This window comes from Cucurbita pepo, chromosome LG12 (genome assembly GCF_002806865.2).
Source record: "Cucurbita pepo subsp. pepo cultivar mu-cu-16 chromosome LG12, ASM280686v2, whole genome shotgun sequence".
Taxonomy (NCBI): domain Eukaryota; kingdom Viridiplantae; phylum Streptophyta; class Magnoliopsida; order Cucurbitales; family Cucurbitaceae; genus Cucurbita; species Cucurbita pepo.
In genome coordinates this window covers 3,135,275-3,161,247 of record NC_036649.1, presented here as the reverse complement: position 1 = coordinate 3,161,247, position 25,973 = coordinate 3,135,275, and the positions used below count along the sequence as shown (strand labels likewise).

At 33.1% G+C, this 25,973-nt stretch overlaps 2 protein-coding genes across 2 annotated transcripts; one reads left to right on the top strand and one right to left on the bottom strand.

Annotated features, from left to right (window-relative positions):
• The first annotated feature begins 2,453 nt into the window (after window positions 1-2,453).
• Window positions 2,454-12,140, top strand: LOC111807564. Its single transcript, XM_023693335.1, has 9 exons — window positions 2,454-2,789; window positions 4,298-4,364; window positions 4,496-4,573; window positions 4,985-5,037; window positions 9,801-9,884; window positions 10,873-10,925; window positions 11,011-11,075; window positions 11,183-11,241; window positions 11,828-12,140. Exons 1-9 carry the CDS (start codon window positions 2,541-2,543, stop codon window positions 11,915-11,917), a joined length of 798 nt encoding a protein of 265 aa, XP_023549103.1. The 5' UTR covers window positions 2,454-2,540; the 3' UTR covers window positions 11,918-12,140.
• Window positions 12,141-17,503: 5,363 nt separating this feature from the next.
• Window positions 17,504-19,037, bottom strand: LOC111807219. Its single transcript, XM_023692837.1, has 2 exons — window positions 18,843-19,037; window positions 17,504-17,906 (listed from the first exon to the last, which is right to left on the bottom strand). Exons 1-2 carry the CDS (start codon window positions 18,938-18,940, stop codon window positions 17,606-17,608), a joined length of 399 nt encoding a protein of 132 aa, XP_023548605.1. The 5' UTR covers window positions 18,941-19,037; the 3' UTR covers window positions 17,504-17,605.
• Between the last annotated feature and the right edge of the window lie 6,936 nt (window positions 19,038-25,973).

Here is a 25,973-nt window from a genome sequence, read left to right as displayed (position 1 = left end):
AATGAAACTTGATTCTTCTTCAATGTGGCATGAATTGAAACATCTTATGATAATTTTAACAACACTTTCTTCACATTTTCCTTGAAGTTTATATGCATGATTGATGTTTTGGTTCATATCACCACGTCACTGGTCATTTGAGGTTTACAGCAAAGCAAGCTACCTTAGTAAAGGATAGAAAGGTTGAAGAACCTATACAGACCCCTCGGAGGTAAGATTCAAAACAGAGAAGCTCAGAACTTTGAGGCTCTCTAGATGCTCAAATAGCACTAGAGATTAGGCCCGAACATCCTATAGCTCAAAGAAAAGTCTGTGGAAGCCTGTTAAGATAAAGCTGCGATGACAGCCTACAAGTAGGTTATTAAATATTTTTAATACTCACCACCTTTTACATTTCCTTTTTAGGTGATTGATGCTACACGTCGAGGTTAGGATGTACTTGTTGTAGCCACAAAGAGGTGTTGACTCGAGATGTCCATGTTGTCCACATAGTCATGGGTAAACTTCAGTAAACATCTTATAATTTGTAAACCGGTGTATTGAATTTTTGTATTGACCTTGAATGGTTTAATATCGATTGAAATTTTATCGTATTTTCATTGTATTTCGTTTATGCATGATTTTAATTTGCATTGCTTATTAGTCTCGGTCTAGAGCAATGGGATTCCTTATAACTTCTTCTAAGAATGAAGACTATCCCTACGAGACAACACGATTTCTTTCCGCATGTTTTGTTCTCACTCACATGCATTCTAAGAAAATCTCTCAGGAGGTCATCGAACATAGAATTGCTGAAAACAAAATATGCTTAACTCTTGAGTTCTTATGGTTGAATCACCGTAAGGAAGGTATATATTGTCGGTATAGATAGTCACTTTCATTTCCTTTAAACCTTTATTAGTCATTCTATCTTCGTTATCGCTCTCATTTAAATGTGGTCTTAGTTCATTTATGTACGTTTTATTTACTCGAGTGTCAATCATTCAACTTCACACATTCAACTTCACACTCTGATGTGGTGAATGACTCAAAACTGATAGCTTTTTATCTTCAATGTCTAAATCAATAATCATAGGTTCCATACACAGCTGGTTCTCTTGTCCCTTTACCCAACAACCCTCCAAACAATCTTTTCACTCCCCACTAAACGTCAACTGCAACCAAACCTCATCTTTTGTTAATACACTTTTGACTCGTATTCCTTATCCCTACCTATCTGTTCTATCGTCGTTGCTTCTTTTGAGCTACAAATCGTTCAATTAGAAATTTTATTTAGGAGAATGTCTCTAAATAAGATGCATGAAAATAAGATATCTGAAAAATGAGATAACTGTGTTTGTGTTTGGTGTTGCATGAGAATACTATCCGAATTTAATAAATAAATAATATTTCTGTTTAGTTTCGATAACTACTTATAACAATCTTTTATATATATATATATATATATATATATATATATATATATATATATAAAAGTAATAAATATACTCTTTTTACCTAACACGTGGTTACTACAACCACTGCCAAGATACTATATACACTCTACACGATCAACATGAGTACTATGTGTAAGAAAAAGAATGTCATTATCATTTTTCTCTCCCATATTTAATATGCTAGAATTACCATTTCTTAGAATCCAACCATTAGTCTGAAATGACTATGCTTTTGGTATTAAAAAATTACCATGAACACTTCCTTTGTTTCAACCAAAATCTCTTTCTTTGTCGCCCCGTCTCTAAATGAAGTTTGGAGATGAAAAGCTTATTTAGGAAGAGTAAAATTATTGGGGATTGTACCTTTTCAACGGGCGAGAAAGATGGGACCACCTTGTTAGAATTCAACAATCGATATTCGCTCTTGAGAACGGTTGGCCAATGATTTTTTTGTTGTTGTTGTGGATTGTTGGATGTGTTCGGGTCTATCATCATTTAGAGCATGTGAAGCAAAAAATGAGGCAATCACCACATTGCATAGTAACCTGAGTTCTTAAGCTTAGTTCTTTCTTAGTTCTTAAAGGAATTTAGTGAAGTTTTCCCTCTCCCTCGAACCACACTTTAATAACATCGGAATTAAAATTTTGTTTGAAATTGACTCAATATTTAATTTAGAGATACTCGTGAGTTGAATTAAGTCGGACGAGACATTTTTTAAACCAAATCCAAATTATCTATTATAAATTTTTTTGAGTTAGATTGATTCATATCATTTACTTATATATTTTTAAATATTTAATTAAGATCAGTAATTCAATATCAAAATATATAATTACCCACTAAATAGTAAAATATTAATTTAAAGAATAAATAATAAATTAATATTACGAAATTAAATAAAAATAAATTAAATTTAATTGTATAGTAAGTAAAAATATATATTTTAAAATTATTAATCTCTAATTTAATTTAAATATTGGTATAAAATTTATGTTTTCCCTAAAATAAAAAGCGCGAGGAGACAGCCGGGGCTGCCAACATTTGAGAATATTGTTTTGCGAAGGGCTCAGCAGAAATACGCCAACGGGAGAACACTCTGTTGCAATGGCGATGGATGCTGGATCATCGTCCTCCCTAGAAAATCAATCTTTGCTTTCCAATCACCATGAATCTTCTCCAGGAAAACCTCAAGCATTGGAAGACTTGGCCAAGTCTTGGGCCGGCTACGCTGCCCAACAGGCGATGCTATACCAGCTCGCTATCAACCACTCCTTGGAGTCTGCCGTTGAAGCCTCCAAATCTCGCCTTGCTCAGATTCGTTCCACCTCCTATCCTCATTTCCAGAAGGCTATTGTAATTTCTCCAATTCTTTTTTTCCTGTTGTTGTTTCTTTAGTTTCCAATTGAGAATGGATGTTAGCTTATGTCCAGGAGAAAGAGGTTCAAAGGTTTTGAATCGTTACTGAGCGTTTTTTGATTGGAGTCAATTCGTACATCCACATTAGTTGATCGATGCTTGTTGTGTATAATTTGATTTCATGATATCTAATGTTTGAAATTACCGAACTCCAGACCTTGCCTGTTGATTGTCAATTAAGGCTCTCTTAAATTTTTTTGACCCAATTGTTGGGTTTGGAAATAAATGATCGCCTGCTTACATTTCTTAGTTCTGGTTTTGTTCTTTCTAGGTTCGGTTATGAAAATGGTTTTCTTGCCTCTTGCTAGAATTTTATTTTCTTGTCAGTTAGCTTTGTAATAGGGAGCTTTTATACAGTTTCTTGCAGCAGTTCTTTCCCCCAAGTATAAGGGAGGGTGGTCGAGTTGCAGGCTGTCTAAAAGTTGAAGTGGGACTAAGAAAAAGACCTGTTGATCTGTTTTGGTATTGGTTGCATGGGTAATGTTATGATGCAAACGTTTCTTTGTTTAATTGGTAAAGTCATTTTCATCTAGTGGATAGATTTAGACGCATTAAACAAATTATGTCACAACTTTGGAGGCAGACTATGGTTGGAAAGTTAAGCTTTTCAACAAATAGAACTTGTTCTCTTTTGTGAAGAAATAATTTTATTGGACATGTCAAATGGTTTTAGCAACCCTCTTCTATGTTTGAAGTTTGCACTTTTGGGGTTACATTTTGTCTATCTTCAACCCTCTGGCATGAACACTTTAGTGAGGGCTAAGTTGGGTTGAACTATGGGGGAAGTGTTCGAAAGGTAATGCATGGTACTTTTCCGGAAGCTATTAATGATGGATAAAGATTTTCCCCATCAAAGGATTCATGAAAAGTTTAAGTGCAGACTGATCAAAATTCTAGTTTTGAGGAAATAGCAAGAACTCTTCTGCGAAGAAAACAAACAGAACACCACATTCTTAATTTTTTAGCTAACTGGATGTTGTTGGGTTCGATGTTTATCTTTTTCAAGAAGGTTGGGCAGTAATATAGCATGCAAGATAGAATTGGTGGCAGATGAATGGACTGCTAGCTTTTGCATGTGGGATTGGTTAAAGCAGATAAACCACTTGCTAATTAACTCTTAGTTATATAGGAAAATTCCCAGTCCCATGAGCACTATTTTGTGATGTGGTGGGGTTCTTGTAAAAGAGAGTAATAACATTGCTAGATCTTTCTTGGGCTAGACGTATGACTTCATTGAAAGTTTTTGTTTCTCGTAATAAATAATTTCAAGTCATTTTATTTTCTTGCCAGAATAAATGATACACACTCTTTATAATGGTGACCTCAATTGATAGTACCTTGTTCATTCTCTGATTGCCTACTTTTGACTCTTCTGTTTTTGTTTTTCTTTTCTTTAACATTATTTTCTAAACTTATCATTTTATGCATTGAAAATATGCCTCTAGGATTCATTTCAAGATGTGAAGTCAGAGGTTGCTGATTTTGAGAATTTATTCTTTGGAAAAGTTAGAGGTTTGTTCCTCAGCTATCATTTTGATGGAAAATTGATTCTTAACTTACCTTACTTCTTTCTTTCTTTTTCTTTTTCTTTCTCATCAATTATGTAAATTACTGAGAAGTGTTATTTTTAATTTTTTCTGCAGATGGCATTCTTGTCGCTGCATCACATCCGCTGATCAGTTGTGGAGTTGCAACTGGCATGGGTTTGTTAGTCTTTAAAAGTATGACCTCATTTATTGATTAATTTTAATTATATGATAAGAGACTTTAAAAGTGAATTATAATTTCATAAATTCGTTTTTTTACTTCAAATACTTACTTTGTCCAATCATTTTCCCATATTTCATATCTCTCTCCCAGAATTAATTGCCTTCTAATGACACCAACCAAATTATTCAAGAATATTAGTAGTGATTTTNAAAAAAAAAAAAAAAAAAAAAAAAAAAAAAAAAAAAAAAAAAAAAAAAAAAAAAAAAAAAAAAAAAAACGCGCACATTATTCCACTACAATAAATTCACAGTTTAACTAGATTTGGAGGCTACTTATGTGGTCAGCACATGAAACTTGAAACAATCTGAATCTTGAGCATTTATTTTTCAACCATAGTTCTAATTTTCTGTTTGATCCTGCAGAGCCCAGAAATTTCTTATACTACAAAACCGTTCGACTTTTCGTGAATGAAGAGGTGAGCAAATTTTTACTTATCACAATTACACACACAAAAAAAAAGGCTTAATAATTTGACCTCCAGGTAGAGGTTTTATGGTGGCTTACTTTTATTCAGATGTACTAGGGTCGTTGAAAATCCTTAGTTACTGGTCCCTTCTAAGTTTCCTAAAAGATGTTTTTAATTTGGCCGCACGTTCTCATAACAATTTTGATGCTGAAAAGGTTATCTGAGATCTCCTTTTGTAATAAATTTCCACCGTCTCTTTGGATTTTCCCATGGTTATTTGTGATTTAATGCTGGTTATCAACCCATATTTACTAACAATTATCGATTACTACATGGGGTTCTATTGTTGTGGAAATCTCCAAACCTGCTTCCTCATAATCTAATGTTCTTGTCTCCGAGTTTGCAAATGACAANTTTTTTTTTTTTTTTTTTTTTTTTTTTTTAATCGTTAAAAGTTTAATTCAGCCAATTCGATGATGGACCATCAGTAGCTCTTACCTAACCATTCCATTTTTGTTGAAGGCTTTGAACCAGAAACAAAACTTTTCATTGAATAAATGAAAAGAGACTAATGCTCGTAGGATACAAACTTCCACAAGGGAGTGAACAAATAAACAGAAAAGATATATAAACAGTACAAAGAAGCACCTTGAAAAGAAAGAATAAAAAAGGAACAAACTTTGCGACAATCTTGAGACATGAACTAAACTGGGAACTTCGGAAAACCACCTAACGAAAGAGAGGAAGCTGAAAGATCCAGTGAGAATCTTACAAAGAAAAAGCCATTGAACCCGAACACAAAAGAAGCCCATTGAAATTGCACGAAAGACACCAAAAAACATAATAAAAACCGCCTTGAAAACACCCTGAGATGAAAATTACAGCAATCACAGAACAAGAAACAGCAAAAAAGACCATCTGGAGATAAGCTTGACTGAAGCCACCAAAGAAATCAATTGGCAACGAAGCTGAACTTTTCACAAAAACAGCAGGAAAAACAAAAATCATGGAAACTTGAAAGAAAACCACTAAAACAGGTCAGAAGAGTTTAAAGGGGCAAGGCTTTTCATTGTTTCCTTCTTTAACCAATAGGGGAATTTCACACATCCTGAGACCACAAACTAATAAGAGATGCAAGTTTAATAGGTATTGAGGATGAAGGAGGGAGATGATTATCTTTGTCACCGTCTTCAAATATAGAAGAAAAATCTTCCAAATAAGAATCTTCAAAAACATCATCTTGTAAGTTGCTATTCGAAGGATGCAAAGTCACTCCACACCCCTGCTAGTTTACGTCAGTATCAACTTCACGAGAGGGGAAAAGTATGGCCTTTTGATCACTCCTCTTGATAATGAAGAAACTGGATTCAAGGGGAGAAAATAACTTGGCTGCAAGGAATGGGGGAAGAAAAGTGAAGGGTCAAAAATTAAAAGGGCAACCTATTTCACTGAGTGGGCTAAAAAAACTTGAACAACTTTCTTCCATAAAATCTGGAGATATTGTTTTCCTTAAGAATTGGATGGCATGAAGAAATAGGTCTTTTTTTTTTTTTTTTTCGAGATTATGACAAGGATAGGCAGCAATCAAAATACTTATTCACTTCATGAACCTAGTCTTATTTGATATTCAAAAACTAACGTGAAATATTGGGGATTATGATGATTTTCATTTCTCTGATATTCTAGAGAATCTTTCCACTAAAAGGTTTCAAAAAGGGAAATACTTGCTTACAAGGGGCATGCCAAGATAATTGAGTTGAAAGCTTCCAACTGCAGCAAAGATTCCAGGTTTTCCTGAACTGTTTTGTGATGGTCAATAATAAAGTCTGGGAGAATAATTTTGGGTAACGTTGATCTTCATACCAGTTGCTAACTTGGAAATTATCACAATGCTAACGATCTCGTGAAGCTCATCATCATTTTAGTCATTAAAAAGTAAGATAGCTACGGTGGAATTTGTTTGATGGGAATTTGGAAATTTTAAATACCCTGTTGCTCAGGGTGTGAAATGTCTCTTTAGAAACCAGGCAGCAGCCTGCAGGTGTTCATTCACTAACATTAAGACAGAGGCTTCACCGTAGCAACTACATCCAACAATCTTGGACAAGATCACAAACTTTGGTCCACACCTTCCGAGTACGCTAATATCTGAACTGAGTTAATTCCTTAAGGCTAACCACTCTCTTATGCTTGGAACCACACGAACATGTTTCAGATTGACTCCAAGGCCATCACTCATGGGCTGGAAATTATTCTTTTCCACCAGTTAGGCCAAAACAGAGGAAGTTTGTGCTCAAGTGCAACTTGATCAACAGGAAGGCCCAATGCCTGGCTAATTGGTGCTAGGTTCATCACATAGGTGAAGAAGTACCTAGATTGGCGGCAAACATGATAGTAGTTAAGAAGAAGAACAAGAAATAGAGGCATACAGAGACTGACTCAAAGGTTAAGGTTGTGAACAACGCATGCCCCAAGGATTATTTTTCACTCTCATGGACACCTTAGGCTACCACTAGGTTTAATGCTTCCAATTGACCCAGAAAATATTGCATTTTGTCACGAAGACACTGAGTATTATTAATAAGTAATGCTCTTTGACCTGAAGAGTGGGAGGGCAACCTAGACTACCTAACCAAATCTCAAGGACCAATTTGACAAGACAATGGAGGTTCACTGATGACATTCTTGTCAAATTCTGTTGAGTCAAGGACTGCATTTAACATTTGAAATAGGCTGTTGACATTTTGAACACATGACCGAAGCTCAATTTGAGAAACTGTACATTAGGATCGTTTTCTGGCAGGTTCTTTGGATACATGGTCACCTAGATGAATTCTGAAGCAAGCCTCACCTAGATTCGCTCCAACTAGAGATGGAGCTATCCAAGGTGATTGAAGAAGCTAAAAGACTGGTTGGACATGTAGCTACTTTCAACATATTCATTTTGAAGTTGTCCAGCCATTGTGAGACCTTCAAATCCTTTGAAGAAGTGCCAAGTTTTGTTTGATCAAGAAATTGAATTCAATGGAGTCAGATTCTTTGCTATCTAATCCTATAATTATTAGACTTGTTATCCAGGTTCTCACTGAACCAAAGTCACCTACAAAAAAGAAAAATAGAGGTGATTAACTTGCCAGTAGGTGGTTTGATTTCCCACCTTCAAATGCTGCTAGAGATTTTCAATGAGCAACAAGGGTGAGGGGACGGTACCTAGATAAAAAAGAATGCAGGCTCAAGGAAGACTATGTAAAGGATGATCAATTGCATACGTTTTGAAATTATCACCTTGGATAGTCGAAGAAACAAGGTAGCCAAATCGATCAAACCTCAGATGTCACAGCTCCCTTTCTATTGCCACCAACTCATATTTTGACGATGATTGTATATAAGACTTGATTTTTAAAAAATGAAGGTGCTATGTATTTGAGCACATTAATCATCTGACCCCTTGGATTAGAGATAGGTGGCATGGTCATCATGACCAAGCACGAACATCGCTTCTGCCAGAAGCGTTTGACATGATGTGTTAGAAAACTATAATGGATATGACATCTAGAGCAGACAAGCATGAAGTTCCACAAACAACATTACGGTCTTGGATTACATTACCCAGAAGACTTGGGAAAGCTTCACAGTTTTCTCAAGGTAAACCTTTTTAGTCCAATTTTGTAATGACCTTGAGAGATAGATCGGAATACCCTTCTTCACGTATTTGGCTCATATGGACGTGTAATTCCTCAACTTGTATGGTCTTCCCTCTGAATGCATGCTTTACTTCAGTGCAAAGTGCAAAAGGGTATTTTTTAATTTTAATTTTATTTTTTTTAATGATTTTTAATAGAGTGAAGTGCTCAATTAATAAAATATAAACATTTGTATGCAATATTAAAATCTAGTATTAACTATGAAGCAGGCGCTCAAGTATCAATTAGTCTAGATATACAATATTTAGTTATTACGAAACCTTCAACCACAGAGAGGCTACAAAATAATTGATTAANAAAAAAAAAAAAAAAAAAAAAAAAAAAAAAAAAAAAAAAAAAAAAAAAAAAAAAAAAAAAAAGAAAGAAAAGGTGTTGGTGGACAGGTTAACAAAAGTCCGTCCTTAAGATTTATTTTCAAAAAGGCTAATAATCATGTGGATTGATATTTTTTTTCAGTAAAGTTATGTGAGAGAAGGGCTTTGGGTATAAATAGAGGTCCTAGATTTGGAGTTGTATAGCATCCTTAATCATGGCAAACCGATAGAATTCAAGTTTTGAGGTTTTAGATGAGGACAACCTCTTTTTCCCTTCTTCTTGTTGTTTGTGGATATTTCAAGTAGTCATATCTAGGAGGGTGAAGGACAATATTCTTGAATGGTTTTTGGTAGGGACCAATGACCTGTCTTTTGTATCATCTTCCATTTGCTGATGAATACCATCTTCTTCTGCTCGAGTAGGTCGGAATCCTTCCTTAAACAAAATATATATTATTATTCTTTTAGTTTTATCTCCAGGTTGAAGCTATAGATAATTTCCCGATCCCTCTCATTCTCAATCTGCAGCTTATTGTGTTAGTGTTGCTCAAACATTGAACCAAAGAAAAAAAGTTAATTTATTCCATTATTTTTCTTCTTTTAGTTGGAAAAATGCATATTTTTCATAAATAGTCACCTACTCAAAAACTAGTTTTTAATGTAATTTATATATTCTGTTATTTCAAGTTTTACAAATTTACAATTTCTTAAATGGATGATCATGGGAAGCACTATCTTTTAATTGATTTTGCAGGCCTTACTGTCCAAAGCTGATGCTAGAGTAAAAGAGCTGCGACAATCAATTGATCGGATAAAGGTTGAAAGTGAGAGGCTGGAGGTAGGATTATATATTTCTCTTAAATTCTCAACTCATTACCACCGATCGAAAAATTAGTAAAATTGCCACATGAATACTTTTGTATTCGTTAAATTCAGAAGAGTGGTTATTTTTAGGGAAGTGATGCTCTTACTATGTATAGGATCTTGTTACAAGATTTGGTAAAACTTATATAGTCTTTGGGTAGAATAAAAAAAATTCAAAACCAAAAGAGTCATAAAAGAAAAAAGTGAAAAGAAAGGCTTCATGATTTGTATGAGACTGTGAAGTTGATGGAGAACTTGACGACTTGTATAGAACATTGGTTTGTATTCAAAATAAGCGGTTTGTTGTTCTAGTGGAATCGTGGGAATCTAGGATGCTTGGTAGAGACGATGAAGATGAATTTAGCAACATAAGATACAATTGGCAATGAGAGAGGAGTTTGGAAGTATGCAAAGTTGCCCAATGGTCGATGATAATAAAGAAGGGAGAACTGTACGAACTCAGATGTGCTTCCATGATAATTACTTCTCCATATTGGAAGCAGAAAAAAAAGTTAATTATTGAAGATTCTATTAATTACTAATCCATTGATGACTAGCTACACCACCATGTTCACAAGAAAGGCCTCATCTACAAGAATGGGGACACACGCTTTACAGTGAGATTTATACCAACATAGAAATATCTTGTTGGAGGCAACCATTTGCTCCCAATAGCTCTTGGCTTTTCACTTTTGATACCTATCTGACTATGTGGATGCATAAACGAGGGACTTTTCTCACATGGCATTTACGTAATCAAGGATGTGGTAACTTGACTTAATGAACTGTACAAAAGAAGCTCACATGGAATGAGTATAATTATGGATTGTATGGTTCAAACAGAAAGCATTCAGGAAAGGAATTATATTTCTCGTCTGTACAATTTGCTGGAATTTGTCAGTTTTCAACAATTTCAATCATTTGTACTCCATGAATGAAAAATTATTTACTTTTCATTTCAGAAAAGAACACTTCAAGCACAAGAGGAATTGATACGAGGAAGAACAAAACTCAGGTTTGCACTAGATTTGTTGCTAATGAGCTGTTAGAAATAGTACCCTTATTGATACCTATTCTCATCTCTTTTTACTCTTTTGCAGGCAAGCAGGAAAACAGATCGAAGGTGTGATTCAGTCAGCTCATAAAATTGAAAGGAAGGCAAGAGGTACGCAAATGGTTTCTCTTGCCATGCAAAAGTTGAAGGATGATAGAAAAGTGCACTAAATTTTTGCTACATCTCATCTTACACTATTGTTTGTACCATGGTATCAGGTTTAAAAGATATTCTTGCGGATCTTCCGACAAGGGAAGCTTCACGATTTAGGACTCAGGCAAGTGTTCCATTTGACTGTTCACTTTTTTGATAGTATTACATCCCCGTTGAAGACTGTTGATTGGGATCTTTGAATCCTCTTTTTCAAAGTATTGATTGAATAGAGAAATGTTTAGAGGAAATTGCAGGATAATACACCCTATGAACTTATAGTTCTTCCCGGCATTATATTTTTTTAGTCATCAATCCCCTATCATTTATGATAATTCTCATTTGTGATTTATCGAAAACCCAGTGACGTATGCATATTGTTTAAAAAAAAAAAAAGTTCATTTTTTACTCTCAGTTCTGTTGGATGTGACACTTTTTCTTGATGGGTATTTACTCTTCTAATTGTGTTATTTTGTTGCTAGATTGATTGTTACTTTAATCTTTTTGATTCTAGGATTAGGTTCCAAATATTTTTCATCTTTGACATTATTTTGGTTTCTTTATTCATTAAATTTTCTATGATTTATTTGCTGGTTCAGGGGAGATATTAATTTTAATAGACTTATTCAAGTTCAAGGTTTTAATGGATAGAATTAGAAGTTATAAACCATGGTATATTTCAATAGACACAAATCTTGGGCTCTGCATTGCAGGTTTCTAACCTTGCTTCTGAGGCAAAGAAGGAAAGAATTGGCTTGAGCAAGGAGGTCTCCAAAATTAGCAACTACGGCATCTCTGTCTGATAAATTCAAATTTAACACTTGGCTCGGTCTGGTCTGAAACTACCTGCATATCCTCTCTCATCTTTGTTTTTCTTCTTTTTAAACTGTTCGGCCAAAATAATTTTTGAAAGCTATCTATTGAGTTGTACCATTGAAAGGTGAATTTGATTGTTCAGTATAATAATTATATATGCAATACCAATAGAGTTGGTTCTTTTGATAGAACTTAATCTTAAATCTTGACAAATTCTTTGTATTGATGAATTTATCTTCGAATGATTCAGGGAGTGGATGGAAAATTTAAGCAATAAATAAGGATACCAACTCAAAATCATCCAATTGCATGTCCTGTCCATTGTGCATGACTTGTTACGATACTCTTGTATTGGTCATGCGACCCCCATTGCATGCTTTGATACCAACCTTGCTGCAATGGTGGGTTGTTTGCATATCCATCACTTCCTCATGAGGAACTTTCTATAATGTTGGGCCTAATGGTGTGGCGTCCAACAATGGTGATTCTATGACGTAGTAATTTTGTGATCTTTGGGCACATTCTCTTCTACTGATCAACAACGTTCAATGTCATATCTCTAGGGATCTCAATTTTGGATTTATGTTACCAATTTATCTCTCATCAATCGTAGTTTTGTTAAATACTTAAGTTGGAATGTGTCGTTGAACAATCCACATCCACCCTTCTAAACCCTAAACCAACATCACGAGGCATTTTTACCAGCTTAATATGTGATGGCTCAAGTCCATTGACCTTTTGGACTTTTCCTTTCGGATTTTCCCTTAAGATTTGGCTCAAGTCCATTGACCTTTTGGACTTTTCCTTTCGGATTTTCCCTTAAGATTTTTAAAACACATCTGTCAGGGAGAGATTTTTACTCTTATAAAGAATGCTTCGTTTAGTATACTATCTTTAACAAGTTTACTATCTCAAGTTTACTATCTTTTAAGCAAGATAAACGTAAAAACGGGAACTAAATATAAAAACGTGGAAGGAAAAATCAAAGGTAGCCTGTAGAATTATTGGATAACATGGGAAAAAGTTAATAATAAACCATAGGTATATTGGAAGAAATGGGAGAAGGGTTAAGAATAAACTTACCAAAAACAAGAAAGAAGGGATGAGGGAGTGGAGGTCTCCTCAAAGTCTTACAAAGTGTGAGAGCATATATAAAGAGAGAGAAAAGAAAGAGTGATTGTTAGCAAATGGGTGAATGCACTTATTTTATGATAGCCCATTTAATTAAAACCGTGGAAAAAGATACAGTAAAATGTGAGTCAATAAGCTCGACTTGTTTAAAGTCGAACATTAAACCTTACGTTAGAATCATCCGATGTGGCGGTCATGCATTAAGAAGTTATCAATCGTGGAACATTTTTAGGAGAAATTATCAATTGTCGAGCATTTATAAGAGAAGAATGATTAGTGTTTTTGTTTCTTTAAATATTCATCTGTTGTATGCTTTATTTTGCAAGTTGAAAAGTATTGTGATTAAAGTATTTTAGTATAAAATGTGTTTCGTTCTACTTCAGTATACTTCTATGAGAGTTCATAAACATGGATTGAACAAGTTCGAGCAAGTACGATTCAAAAATAGGCCTCGGAGATGCATCATATTGATGGATTGGAATGAAATTTGAAAGTAAAAGTTGTCTACAAAGAACAATCGAATATCATTGGACAAACTAACAAAAATAAAGAGAAAAACATGTACAAAAGTAAAGACAAAAACACGTACATGAATTCTTTTCATAAGGTTATGTATAAAATTTGGTAACCATTAGATTACAATAAAAGGGCTAAATCAAGGGTATGCATAAAATGACCAAAATGCCCCTATAATTATGTACCACTGACTTATGACCAAAGTGACTTTTAAATGGCATTAAATTTCATGTAGAGCCTTATGTCATGGTTTAAAAGTATTATACAAAGTTAAAAGACCATTAGAATATCGGGAGGATTTAAACCAAGAATTGGGGTGGTAGATGACCAACATACCCCTATAAGAATTTTAAAATGTTTTTAAGATTCTAAAAGATCCGTACGTGTTCATAAATTTTTTATGGGACTCATTATGACCCTAAGAAATAAGTATGCAAAATCTAAGGAGAGAATTAGAACATGTTTGAGGAATGAACTCTAAGGAAAAGAACAAAACTATCCCTAAAGACTCTTTATAAGAAATCCAAGTTTATTATGAATACCAACTAATAAGATGTGTACTTGAAGGATAAAGTAATACATAAACACTAATCCAGTCATGATTTAGTTAAATGAAGAAAATAAGTCCCACTGAAAAAAGTTTGAACCTTGAACGTGCAAAAGTATAGACAGAACAATTTATCATTTCTATTTTTTTTATTTTTTTTTTATTTTGTAGAGCCGTAAAAGGAGAGTTTAGCATTCAATAAAACTCAATTTTTAGCGTCGCCATTCTCTCGTCAAAATATTACAATTGGTATGAGAGTTACCACTGGCCCTCCACTTCATAGAAAACAAAATAGCAATTTTGAGTAATCAAATATAGAGATTCTAAGCGAAAACAAAACTTTAACAAATATTCATTATTTTAATGGTCACTACGATTGCTGAAGTGAACTGATGAAAATTTTTCTTATAACAAAGGGTCTATAAAATTTGGTGAAGATTAGTTTTTCAGGACGAGTACAGATGATGCTAGACTCAAATATCACCAAGAAAAAAGTTAGAATTATTCGGTAAGAATATAAAAAAACCCCAAGTAAATTGCAGCATAAGTCAATCTTTACCAAATTTCAATTCAAACACGTTGTTCATATCCAATTATCACTGACTGGTAAAAATAATTTAACTTTTTTCTATTCTTCAACTTACTAGGAAAAGTCGTAATAAATGTAAACCCTAAAAAATTAAGTGAATCTTCCAAAACATCACCATCAATATATTTATTATCTAATTAATTAGTCACAATAATGTTTCATTTTAGTCAAATAAGAGCATTATCAACAACCCTATCTTTATTTTCGAGAGCCTGTTAAGCAAGTTACACACCCACCCGACCCAACCCTATCGTATTTAATTCAATAAATTACGACAATTACCGATGATAACATAAAATCTCAACGAACTTAAATATATTACATTAATGCAAGACATGAATGAATGACCCGAATCAATAACAACAAAAGAGTGGAGTGCATGCATTATTTCTGTCTGACTTGGGGTAATTTTTCAGGAAGGCATTCAGTAAATTTTGTATGTGTGGGTTAAAAAAGATAAAAGTAAAAACATTTTTTTTCTTGGTGTTCTTAATGTTTACCGTGTTTCTCTTTGACAGTGGCGGGCCTTAGCCATTAAATTAGGAATCAATGAAACTGCAAAGAGTTTAAAGAAGGGATTGGAAAAAGGTACTGTGGGAGATTTTTAAGCCGCATTCAATTTTCATGAGTGTTTCTTACTCAATACCAACCAACCCGTCAATTTTCTAAGTCTTTATGTCGACCTGAATATAGCTCAATTCACATAAAATATGTCATCTCGATCAACAATTCCCTTCGGGTTATGAGTGTATCTTACCTAATACTAATAAACCCGTCAATTTTCTAAAGTTTTATGTCCACGTGAACATAGCTCAACTAATGATATAACATATGTCTTTTCCATCAAGAAGTTAGAGGTTTGAATCTTTCACATCGCATTCAATTCGGATTATTCTTCAAGAAACCTAATTAATATCACGAGTGTATCGTACTCCTCAATACCAATCAACCCGTCGATTTTCTAAAGCTTCGTGAACCCTCAACTAATATTAGTGTATGTCCTCTCGATCAAGAAGTTAGAGGTTTATGCCACATCGGTTGGGGAGGAGAATGAAATTGTTAAGGATATTTAGTAATAAATTATAGTTTACCATATATATTATATTTGATATTTTATTATAAGGCAAATATTAGATATTTGCCTTATTACCATAGGCATCTTTCCATTTATTCTTATTTCCATATCCTTGTAATTTATTTGATTATAAATAAGATAACTTTCACACCTATGGTGGATTAATCAAACATTCACATGGTATCAGAGCCCCTTCGGTTTAACAACCCCAAATCCTTTCTTTTCAATGGCTTTTGAAATCTTCTACTGTTCTTCTCCACCACCCCTGCTGGCTTTGACACCGCAGAAGCAGTCTTCATGGCTACCGCAGGCGGAGCCGATTAATTACTCTTCGGCTCCACCCTATTGACCTCCAAATCATCTTCACCATACTCTGTACATACAACCTCACCTTTTCCAAACATAGTCTTTCATTTTCTTCTCGCCAAAATTGGCTCCTTCGCCCAATGTGGCGACTATTCCGACTTGACCATTGTCTTTGTCCCTTGCTCTAGGTTTCCCCTTCTACTTCTTGGGGTTAGACATATTCTCACCAAAGCCAAGGCAGTATCGTCGCTAAGCGACAATCCCTCTTCATGGGTTAAGACATATTCTCGCCGAAGCCAAGGCAGCATCGCCGCTGAGCGACGATCCCTCTGCAATTTTCGATGGCCAAGAAAGTGTTTCTTTACGCCTCCTCTGAATCAGGTTGTTGACATCTTCACGAAAAGTGTTTCTCAACCTCTTTGAATTTTTCAGATTCAAGCTTCATGTTTGTTCAAATCCAACGCTCAGCTTGCGGTGGGGTGTTAAGGATATTTAGTAATAAATTATAGTTTACCATATATATTATATTTGATATTTTATTATAAGGCAAATATTAGATATTTGCCTTATTACCATAGGCATCTTTCCATTTATTGTTATTTCCATATCCTTGTAATTTATTTGATTATAAATAAGATAACTTTCACACCATTTAGGTGTGGTGGATTAATCAAACATTCACAGAAACATTCTTTATAAGGGTATGAAACCCTCTCCTTAACAGACGATTTCGAAAAAAGCCAATGAGGAGTACAATATCGACTAGCGGTGGCCTTAGACTAAATCACTCGTTTTGCAACATGTTGAAAAAAAAAACAAATTTGTGTTCCATAGGTTTTGTGTTAAGTTTAGCCTTCAAACTTTTAGGTCAGTTTCTCGATTATTTGGGCACGATTATGTAGCGATCTAGTTCTAAGCTAAACAAAAATTTAGGTATTTATATTGAATTTAACGACAGAGACCTAACCGATACAAAATTAAAAGTTAAGAAATATTTTAAAACGAACAATATTACACTATCGAAACTTAATAATTAATTAATAACATGATAATCTCTAAATAAATTTGTTCGGTTTCATTCTTTTATTTAAGAGGTTTGCGTCCATTCGGTTTTTAAATATTAAAATTAAAATTAAAATTAGTTTGTGACATAAGTCCTTAAATGATGTAATAACATGTTGCATAAATCAAATGAAATTAATGAGGAAATTATTTGATACTAAAACGTTTTAAATAATATATTTGGCTGCAAATTCAGAGGGCACAGAAAATAAAAAAAAAAAAAGGATAATAATTACATTATTTATTTAAAAATCAACCAAAATTCATGGAGTCTACAGAGAAACCCACGCGCACACAAAAGCAAACTATATTATATATATATATATATATATACGTTTTTTCTTACATAATAATAATAATATTATTATTTATTAATAATTAACATTTGAGAAAAAAAAGAGAGAAAATAAAACCAACCCTGTTCGGGCATATCGAAACGCTGCGTTTTATCAGCACATTACGTCCTTGAGAAGCTTATACCTCCGCGTGGTCGGCCTCGGCGATGGGACGCTGCCGGCGGCGCCTTGTTTGCCCTTGTCGACGGTGGCGGCGGCGGCATCTTCATGATGGTGTTTGATTTTGTCGCCGGAGTAAACGGAGCGGCTCATGATTCCGGCGGGTTGGGTAGCGGTTGGTGGCGGTCTTCTGGAGGAGGTTCCGTGTGATCTGGAGGAGCTCCGGCCTTCACACTGGCACCAATCACACACCTCAATTGGCTCCGCCGATTCGCTATAGTAATTGCTGCAGTACCTGCGGATTTTTAACCAAATACTTTTTATTTTTATTCTTAAAACAAAATTAAATTAATTTCTCTAATACCCTCTTAATCTTTTTACTAATCTACCACAAATTAATATAATTATCCTCTCTGGTCGTGTCTGGTAAAAAATGTTTTGTTCTCCTACCCACTAAGGTGGGATCGAACAATCTACCTCATTCAAGGACACACATGGTCCCCTTCTCCCGTTGATGTAGGACCCCAGAGGCCCAGCATCTTTGCTGACACACTGCTTCGTATTCACCTACTTTAAGACTCAGTCTCCTCACTGACACACCTCCAGTATTTGGTTCTCATTCCATTTGTAACAGCCCCAAGCCCACCACTAACAAATATTGTCATTTTTTGGATTTCCCTTTTCCGTTTTCTACCATTTGTAACAGCAACAAGCCCACCACTAACAAATATTTTGTTATTTTTGGATTTCCATTTTGGGGTTTCTCTCAAAGATTTTTAAAATGCTGATAGTAGAGATTTACACACCCTTATAAAGAAGGTTTTGTTCTTATTTTCAACCGATCACATAAATGATACCACCTACATTATTAAGTGTTTGGAGAAGATCAAAAGCAAAACTACGAAAGTTCATACTCAAATTAGACAATATCATACCCTCAAATAGTATTAAAATCATGCATTTAACTTAGCTATATCAATAAAATCAATATCATAGTCATTCCCTCGACTTAACCATCCGAATAAAATTGATATGAGAATGATGCCCTTAACCTAAAATCGATATCGGAGTGAAATACCCATATGAAGAAAATTAGGATAGAACCGAAAAGGTTGAACTGGTAAATTTAATTAGAATTGATGAGAACATGCATGTGACATAGAAGGAAGAAAGAAGGAGAGANAGAGAGAGAGAGAGAGAGAGAGAGAGAGAGAGAGAGAGAGAGGAGTACGAGTGTTGGAAGCGGTTGGAGCACTTGATACAGCGGAAGAGCTTGTCAGGGAAGCCGACGTCGCCGCACAAGCAGCAAACGATCTGAAGATCCACCATTCTTAAATTTATATCCAACAACAAACAACACAAGAACAACCAAGATGAAGAAGATGAAGATGATGAGAGAGAAAAAGCTAAGAGAATGACTTAAATATAAAACAAAACTGGTGGTGTCTTCAAGTCGGTGTATAAATCCGTTTTTAACCATAATTTAACTTTTTTTTTTTTTTTTTTTTTTTTTTATTTCTAGAGAGAGAATGGGGGTTTAGTGCTAGGTAAACCTTAAAAATAAGATGGGGGGGGGGCAATATGACGNTTTTTTTTTTTTTTTTTTTTTTTTTTTTTTTTTTTTTTTTTTTTTTTTTAATTTCTAGAGAGAGAATGGGGGTTTAGTGCTAGGTAAACCTTAAAAATAAGATGGGGGGGGGGCAATATGACGATTATACCCCTATGCCTATGTGGCCTATTCTACTGCCTTCTTTTCGCTGCTATGTGCTTTTCTTTTTTTCTTTTTTTCTTTTTTTCTTTTTTATTTATTTCTTTTATGCACTTGGGAATGTAAAATGTGTGTTTATATTAGGAACGTGTTCACACGGCCTTCTTCCACGGTGTGGACCACGCGCCTCCTCTTCCCGGTTGCATACGCCATTCTACCTTGCCTTATTCTACATATTAAATCATAAAATATTGTGTTCACTTTGTTTACTTTTTTATATTAAATATAAATAAATGTTAATTAAGCACTTCAAATTTTATTTTTTTTACGAGTTGTTCGACTTGAAAAATACTTATGGTGTAAGATAATGAGTGTCAGCGAGGACGTTGGACCCCGAAGGGTATGAATTGCAAGAACCCATATCGGTTGAAAAGGGAAACGAAATATTCTTTATAAGAGTGTGGAAACCTCTCTCTAACATATACATTTTAAAAACCTTGAGGGAAACGATATTTACTATCAGTGGGCTTGGACTGTTACAAATAGTATCAGAGTTAGACACCAAGTGTGTGCGCCAATGAAAACGCTGAGCCTTGAAAGAGGTGGACACTGAGCACTTTGCCAACGAAGATGCTGGGCAACGAAAGTGGTGAATTGTAAGATGCTACATTAATTAGAGAGGAAAACACAAAAGTGCGTGAAAAACTAAGTCCAAAAAAGATAATATAAACTAGTTAGAATAAAGAGAAAGAGATATATTTAATTTATATTTTAATTTTAGGAAACATTTCCATAAATGTGGGAAAGAAGAGGTGTAAAAATGTGAATTAAAGGAGAGAGAGAGAGAGAAAAATTATAACAGTTAAAAAGGTGGTCTGTTTTTACTTACTTTTTTACCTCGTTTTGTCGCCTTCGGTAGGGATATGATTGTCATTAAACTACTTGTAATGGATAACTGATGACTTAAAAATATTAAAAATTAAAATTAAAAAAAAAAAAGATTATTTAAAAAAGAAAGAATGAGCAAGTACAGTACTGAAAGTGGTTTGTCTTCCAACAAAAGTCTTATTCGATATTATTAATATTTTTTATGGGTTACACTACCCTGCTTTTCACCTCTATTATTTATTCTACACCCTCTACTTCCAAACTTCTCTCTACCGTCGGATCATCTTTAAGCAAAATTAAACGAAAAATCTGCACCTCTTATTTAAGTTCTAAATTTTAAATTAAAAAAAATGACCATTTTAATTTATATATATATATATATATATATATATATATATATATATATATATATTAAGAAAATTGATGGGACGGTGGGACATAATTAAAATTATATTTATATATATAAAGTGGGGCCCAGGTGAAAATGTTGTCTGCGTGGAAAGGGAATTATGATACGAGAAAATAAAGATTTATAATTTTGGGACTTAAATGGGATCATCTACCACNGGACCCCGAAGGGTATGAATTGCAAGAACCCATATCGGTTGAAAAGGGAAACGAAATATTCTTTATAAGAGTGTGGAAACCTCTCTCTAACATATACATTTTAAAAACCTTGAGGGAAACGATATTTACTATCAGTGGGCTTGGACTGTTACAAATAGTATCAGAGTTAGACACCAAGTGTGTGCGCCAATGAAAACGCTGAGCCTTGAAAGAGGTGGACACTGAGCACTTTGCCAACGAAGATGCTGGGCAACGAAAGTGGTGAATTGTAAGATGCTACATTAATTAGAGAGGAAAACACAAAAGTGCGTGAAAAACTAAGTCCAAAAAAGATAATATAAACTAGTTAGAATAAAGAGAAAGAGATATATTTAATTTATATTTTAATTTTAGGAAACATTTCCATAAATGTGGGAAAGAAGAGGTGTAAAAATGTGAATTAAAGGAGAGAGAGAGAGAGAAAAATTATAACAGTTAAAAAGGTGGTCTGTTTTTACTTACTTTTTTACCTCGTTTTGTCGCCTTCGGTAGGGATATGATTGTCATTAAACTACTTGTAATGGATAACTGATGACTTAAAAATATTAAAAATTAAAATTAAAAAAAAAAAAGATTATTTAAAAAAGAAAGAATGAGCAAGTACAGTACTGAAAGTGGTTTGTCTTCCAACAAAAGTCTTATTCGATATTATTAATATTTTTTATGGGTTACACTACCCTGCTTTTCACCTCTATTATTTATTCTACACCCTCTACTTCCAAACTTCTCTCTACCGTCGGATCATCTTTAAGCAAAATTAAACGAAAAATCTGCACCTCTTATTTAAGTTCTAAATTTTAAATTAAAAAAAATGACCATTTTAATTTATATATATATATATATATATATATATATATATATATATATATATATTAAGAAAATTGATGGGACGGTGGGACATAATTAAAATTATATTTATATATATAAAGTGGGGCCCAGGTGAAAATGTTGTCTGCGTGGAAAGGGAATTATGATACGAGAAAATAAAGATTTATAATTTTGGGACTTAAATGGGATCATCTACCACCATTGTCAGTGCCACGGATTCTATAAAAAAAAACCTAATCCTTGCAAATCTTTACCCTTACTTTCATATTTCAATTTTCTCCCTCACAATAATTTCCATTTTTTACCTCCACTCTGTACTCCGTTAGAATTTAGTACAACTTATTTAGTTTGAAAAAGTTAAAGATATTCGTAATCGGTTAATATTTTAAGAATATATCTAAGATATTTCATAATCAAATNATAATATAAACTAGTTAGAATAAAGAGAAAGAGATATATTTAATTTATATTTTAATTTTAGGAAACATTTCCATAAATGTGGGAAAGAAGAGGTGTAAAAATGTGAATTAAAGGAGAGAGAGAGAGAGAAAAATTATAACAGTTAAAAAGGTGGTCTGTTTTTACTTACTTTTTTACCTCGTTTTGTCGCCTTCGGTAGGGATATGATTGTCATTAAACTACTTGTAATGGATAACTGATGACTTAAAAATATTAAAAATTAAAATTAAAAAAAAAAAAGATTATTTAAAAAAGAAAGAATGAGCAAGTACAGTACTGAAAGTGGTTTGTCTTCCAACAAAAGTCTTATTCGATATTATTAATATTTTTTATGGGTTACACTACCCTGCTTTTCACCTCTATTATTTATTCTACACCCTCTACTTCCAAACTTCTCTCTACCGTCGGATCATCTTTAAGCAAAATTAAACGAAAAATCTGCACCTCTTATTTAAGTTCTAAATTTTAAATTAAAAAAAATGACCATTTTAATTTATATATATATATATATATATATATATATATATATATATATATATATTAAGAAAATTGATGGGACGGTGGGACATAATTAAAATTATATTTATATATATAAAGTGGGGCCCAGGTGAAAATGTTGTCTGCGTGGAAAGGGAATTATGATACGAGAAAATAAAGATTTATAATTTTGGGACTTAAATGGGATCATCTACCACCATTGTCAGTGCCACGGATTCTATAAAAAAAAACCTAATCCTTGCAAATCTTTACCCTTACTTTCATATTTCAATTTTCTCCCTCACAATAATTTCCATTTTTTACCTCCACTCTGTACTCCGTTAGAATTTAGTACAACTTATTTAGTTTGAAAAAGTTAAAGATATTCGTAATCGGTTAATATTTTAAGAATATATCTAAGATATTTCATAATCAAATAATATTTTTTTATTTGATTAATACTATATTTTATTTTATTTATAAGATTTAATTAATTTATATTTCATAGGTATTAGATGGATCCATAAATATCCCAATTTTATTTTCTCATGTAATAATAATATTTTGAGATCTATTCACACTTTACGGAAGATATTGTGTTAGTGACTTTACTCCAATCAAATTATAGAGGTTGGATTTGTTAGGTAGATTTTTTTTTTTTTTTTGAGTTGAATTTTTTGAAAAATCGAAAATTTGATTGCCTCCTGAGTTAATATTTTTTGGTCGGGTAAATCAAACCAATTTGAACATATTTAACATAACCCAATTTTACCTTTATTTTGAAGATTTAAAATATTTAACTATGTTAGTAATGTGTTGTGACTTGTAATGTTTGATTTTTTAAATTTACGAAAGTTATTAGGGTGACATGTATGGTAAACAAATATGATTTTTTTAAATAATTAAAAAAAGAAAAAACCTGACAACAATCTAATAAAAAAAATAGATAGTTGAGTTGGGTTGAACTAGGTTATGTACTTTATCCAAGTTGCTCGAGTCACCCACCCAATCAACCCAAAATTTTAGATTGGTCCAAAAGACAACGAGAGTATATTATGAGTGTATGTCATTAATAGATCCACATCCCATTGCATTTACTATTTTATTGGTTTCCATTTAACCAATGAATCAAAGTCACTTTTAATATTATATTATTGTTGTTTATAAAAAGTTATTTAAAGTGATATCAAATCTTGAATACCATCAATATATTTTAATTAATTCTTTTTTAGAAGTCAAATATGTGTAAGATATAGCATTAAATAAAAGTTAATATCACTTATTATTTTTTTTCTAAAAAAAATCAAAATGATTGTGAAGGAGAGAATCAAATAAGAAGATACTCTTTGATAAGAAACAAAAGCATTACACAAATATTGTCAAAGACATTCTAAAAACTTTTAAGAAACTTTTGTGAAAGTGTCTAATAATCAATCTCCATTCTTCCATACCATCATGATTCATCTTGAATACCATAAAATCAAAAATCTCCCTTTCATAACCAAATTTTGTAATAAATTTTTAGTTTTTGAATCGCTCATCGAAAAAGTCTGAGCGATTAAAAAACGATCAATAAATAAATTGTAAGAATGATCTTTCGGTTGTTTTTTTATTTTATTTGAGAAGTTGAAGAACAACCAGACTAAAAATAAATCAATCAAGACATTATGATCAAATCATATGGATAATATAAGAATCATGTGTATTAAGAATAGTTAGACAGAAAATTGGATCGTATTTCGACTCTTAAGCATCATGTACAATGGTATGAAATTATGATATAATAGGAGAAAACAAAACTTGGTTATGAAAATAAATAACAAGCTTTTAAATAAAATAAAGAAATTAAAGTATTTGTCATAATCTAACCTAAGGGTTAGGAAAGAAAAACATTATGAATGCATCTACCCTAGCTTTAGTCCCATGGATGTCAACATGATATCGTCATTCGTATATTGATGCCTTACCTTTACCTGAAAAATAAGAGTAGCACGTGACTTGAGTAGTTTAGAAATACTCAGCAAGTAACTTCACTATTATCGTAACGACCCTAATTTCTAATTAAAATCAGGGTTGCCACTGCATGCATAATATTTCTACCATGTGTAGAAAATTCATTTAAAATATTACATAACGAAGTCATGAGCTTACATTATGTAACAAAAGTCGTTAAAAACATAGTGGCACGATTTTAAATAGATCAAAAAATTAAAGTATTTGCCCTAATCTAACCTAACGGCTATGAAAGAAAAACATCATGAATGCATCTACCCTAACTTTGGTTCCCTGACCGTCACCACAATATCGTCATTCATACTACTGGAGTGTCTTACCTTTATCTAAAAAATAAGAGTAGCATGCTGTTTGAATATTTTAAAAAATATTCAGTAAGTAATCCCACTGTTAGGATCGAAAAATGCATATGCAGGTAATCATGGAGGTTAATGTGCACAGAACCAAGGTGTGCATAGTATATCATATAAAAGTATAATGTATCATACGACACAAAAGTCACTAATATGATACGTCTTGTTTTCTCAAATACTTTTCTATCCATTAAATTATTGCTTTTCTTATATGTTTTCTAGCCTACCATAAACTATTGGCCAAGGATGAGGAGGTCGAGCCTAGTGTGGACCAAGCATGCCTGAAATGCATCTCTAGCTCGGGAAAACCCCTAATTCTCTAGTTCAACCTCCTTCGATCCAATCAAAGGAAAAAAGTTGAAAAAACCTAGGTCAACCTCGAATAATAAAAAGTTCATAGCTGAATGATCCTCTTTCGTGGAAATAATATTTGAAATAGGAAGTGGGGATCGGAAAAGCTTCCCCAATTTCTGCTCGCCTCGTGACCATCTCTAAATATTGATAGAATAATATTTTAGAGAAATTATGTAGTCATTCTATTCCTATCAAAGATGTATTTTTGAGTGTTGATTGTGAATGTTTAAGATTCGAAGATTCCCTTTAATAGAAACAACGTGATGAACATGGAACTTGTGGAAAGAGTTTGAGATAAAAAGATGAAGCTCTTAGAATTAAAGTAAAAACACATTTCAAATTTAATAATTCAACTTTCTCCTTGATTATGTGTGTTTTTTTTTCATAGTCATTTGATTTTTTTGTTGTGACACCCGAGTAAAAGAGAGGTACATGAATGAATCCAGATCACATCTAATGAGAGGGATTTTAAGGGTATGATAAGTAAGAAAATCTTAGAAGAATTGAAAGTCACTACCTATTCCAATAAGGCACACCTTCCTTTTCGGTGGCTCAATCATAGAAACTCCAAAATTATGCTTGTTTTGCTTAGAACAATTCTATATGGGGCGATCTCTTTAGAAGTTTTTAAAATGTATATAAGTAAGGACAAATAGGCTGGTCTGACTCATGATAA

What these genes read in the sequence shown, in the direction of transcription:
- LOC111807564 (XM_023693335.1), top strand. Translation starts at nt 2,541, where the DNA reads ATGGCGATGGATGCTGGATCATCGTCCTCCCTAGAAAATCAATCTTTG. An exon ending in ATTCTTTGGAAAAGTTAGAG is followed by an intron (nt 4,365 to 4,495) that starts GTTTGTTCCTCA and finishes TTTTTTCTGCAG; the next exon opens with ATGGCATTCTTGTCGCTGCA. An exon ending in CTTCACGATTTAGGACTCAG is followed by an intron (nt 11,242 to 11,827) that starts GCAAGTGTTCCA and finishes TCTGCATTGCAG; the next exon opens with GTTTCTAACCTTGCTTCTGA.
- LOC111807219 (XM_023692837.1), bottom strand. Translation starts at nt 18,940, where the DNA reads ATGGTGGATCTTCAGATCGTTTGCTGCTTGTGCGGCGACGTCGGCTTC. An exon ending in TCCAACCGCTTCCAACACTC is followed by an intron (nt 17,907 to 18,842) that starts GTACTCCTCTCT and finishes AAAAATCCGCAG; the next exon opens with GTACTGCAGCAATTACTATA.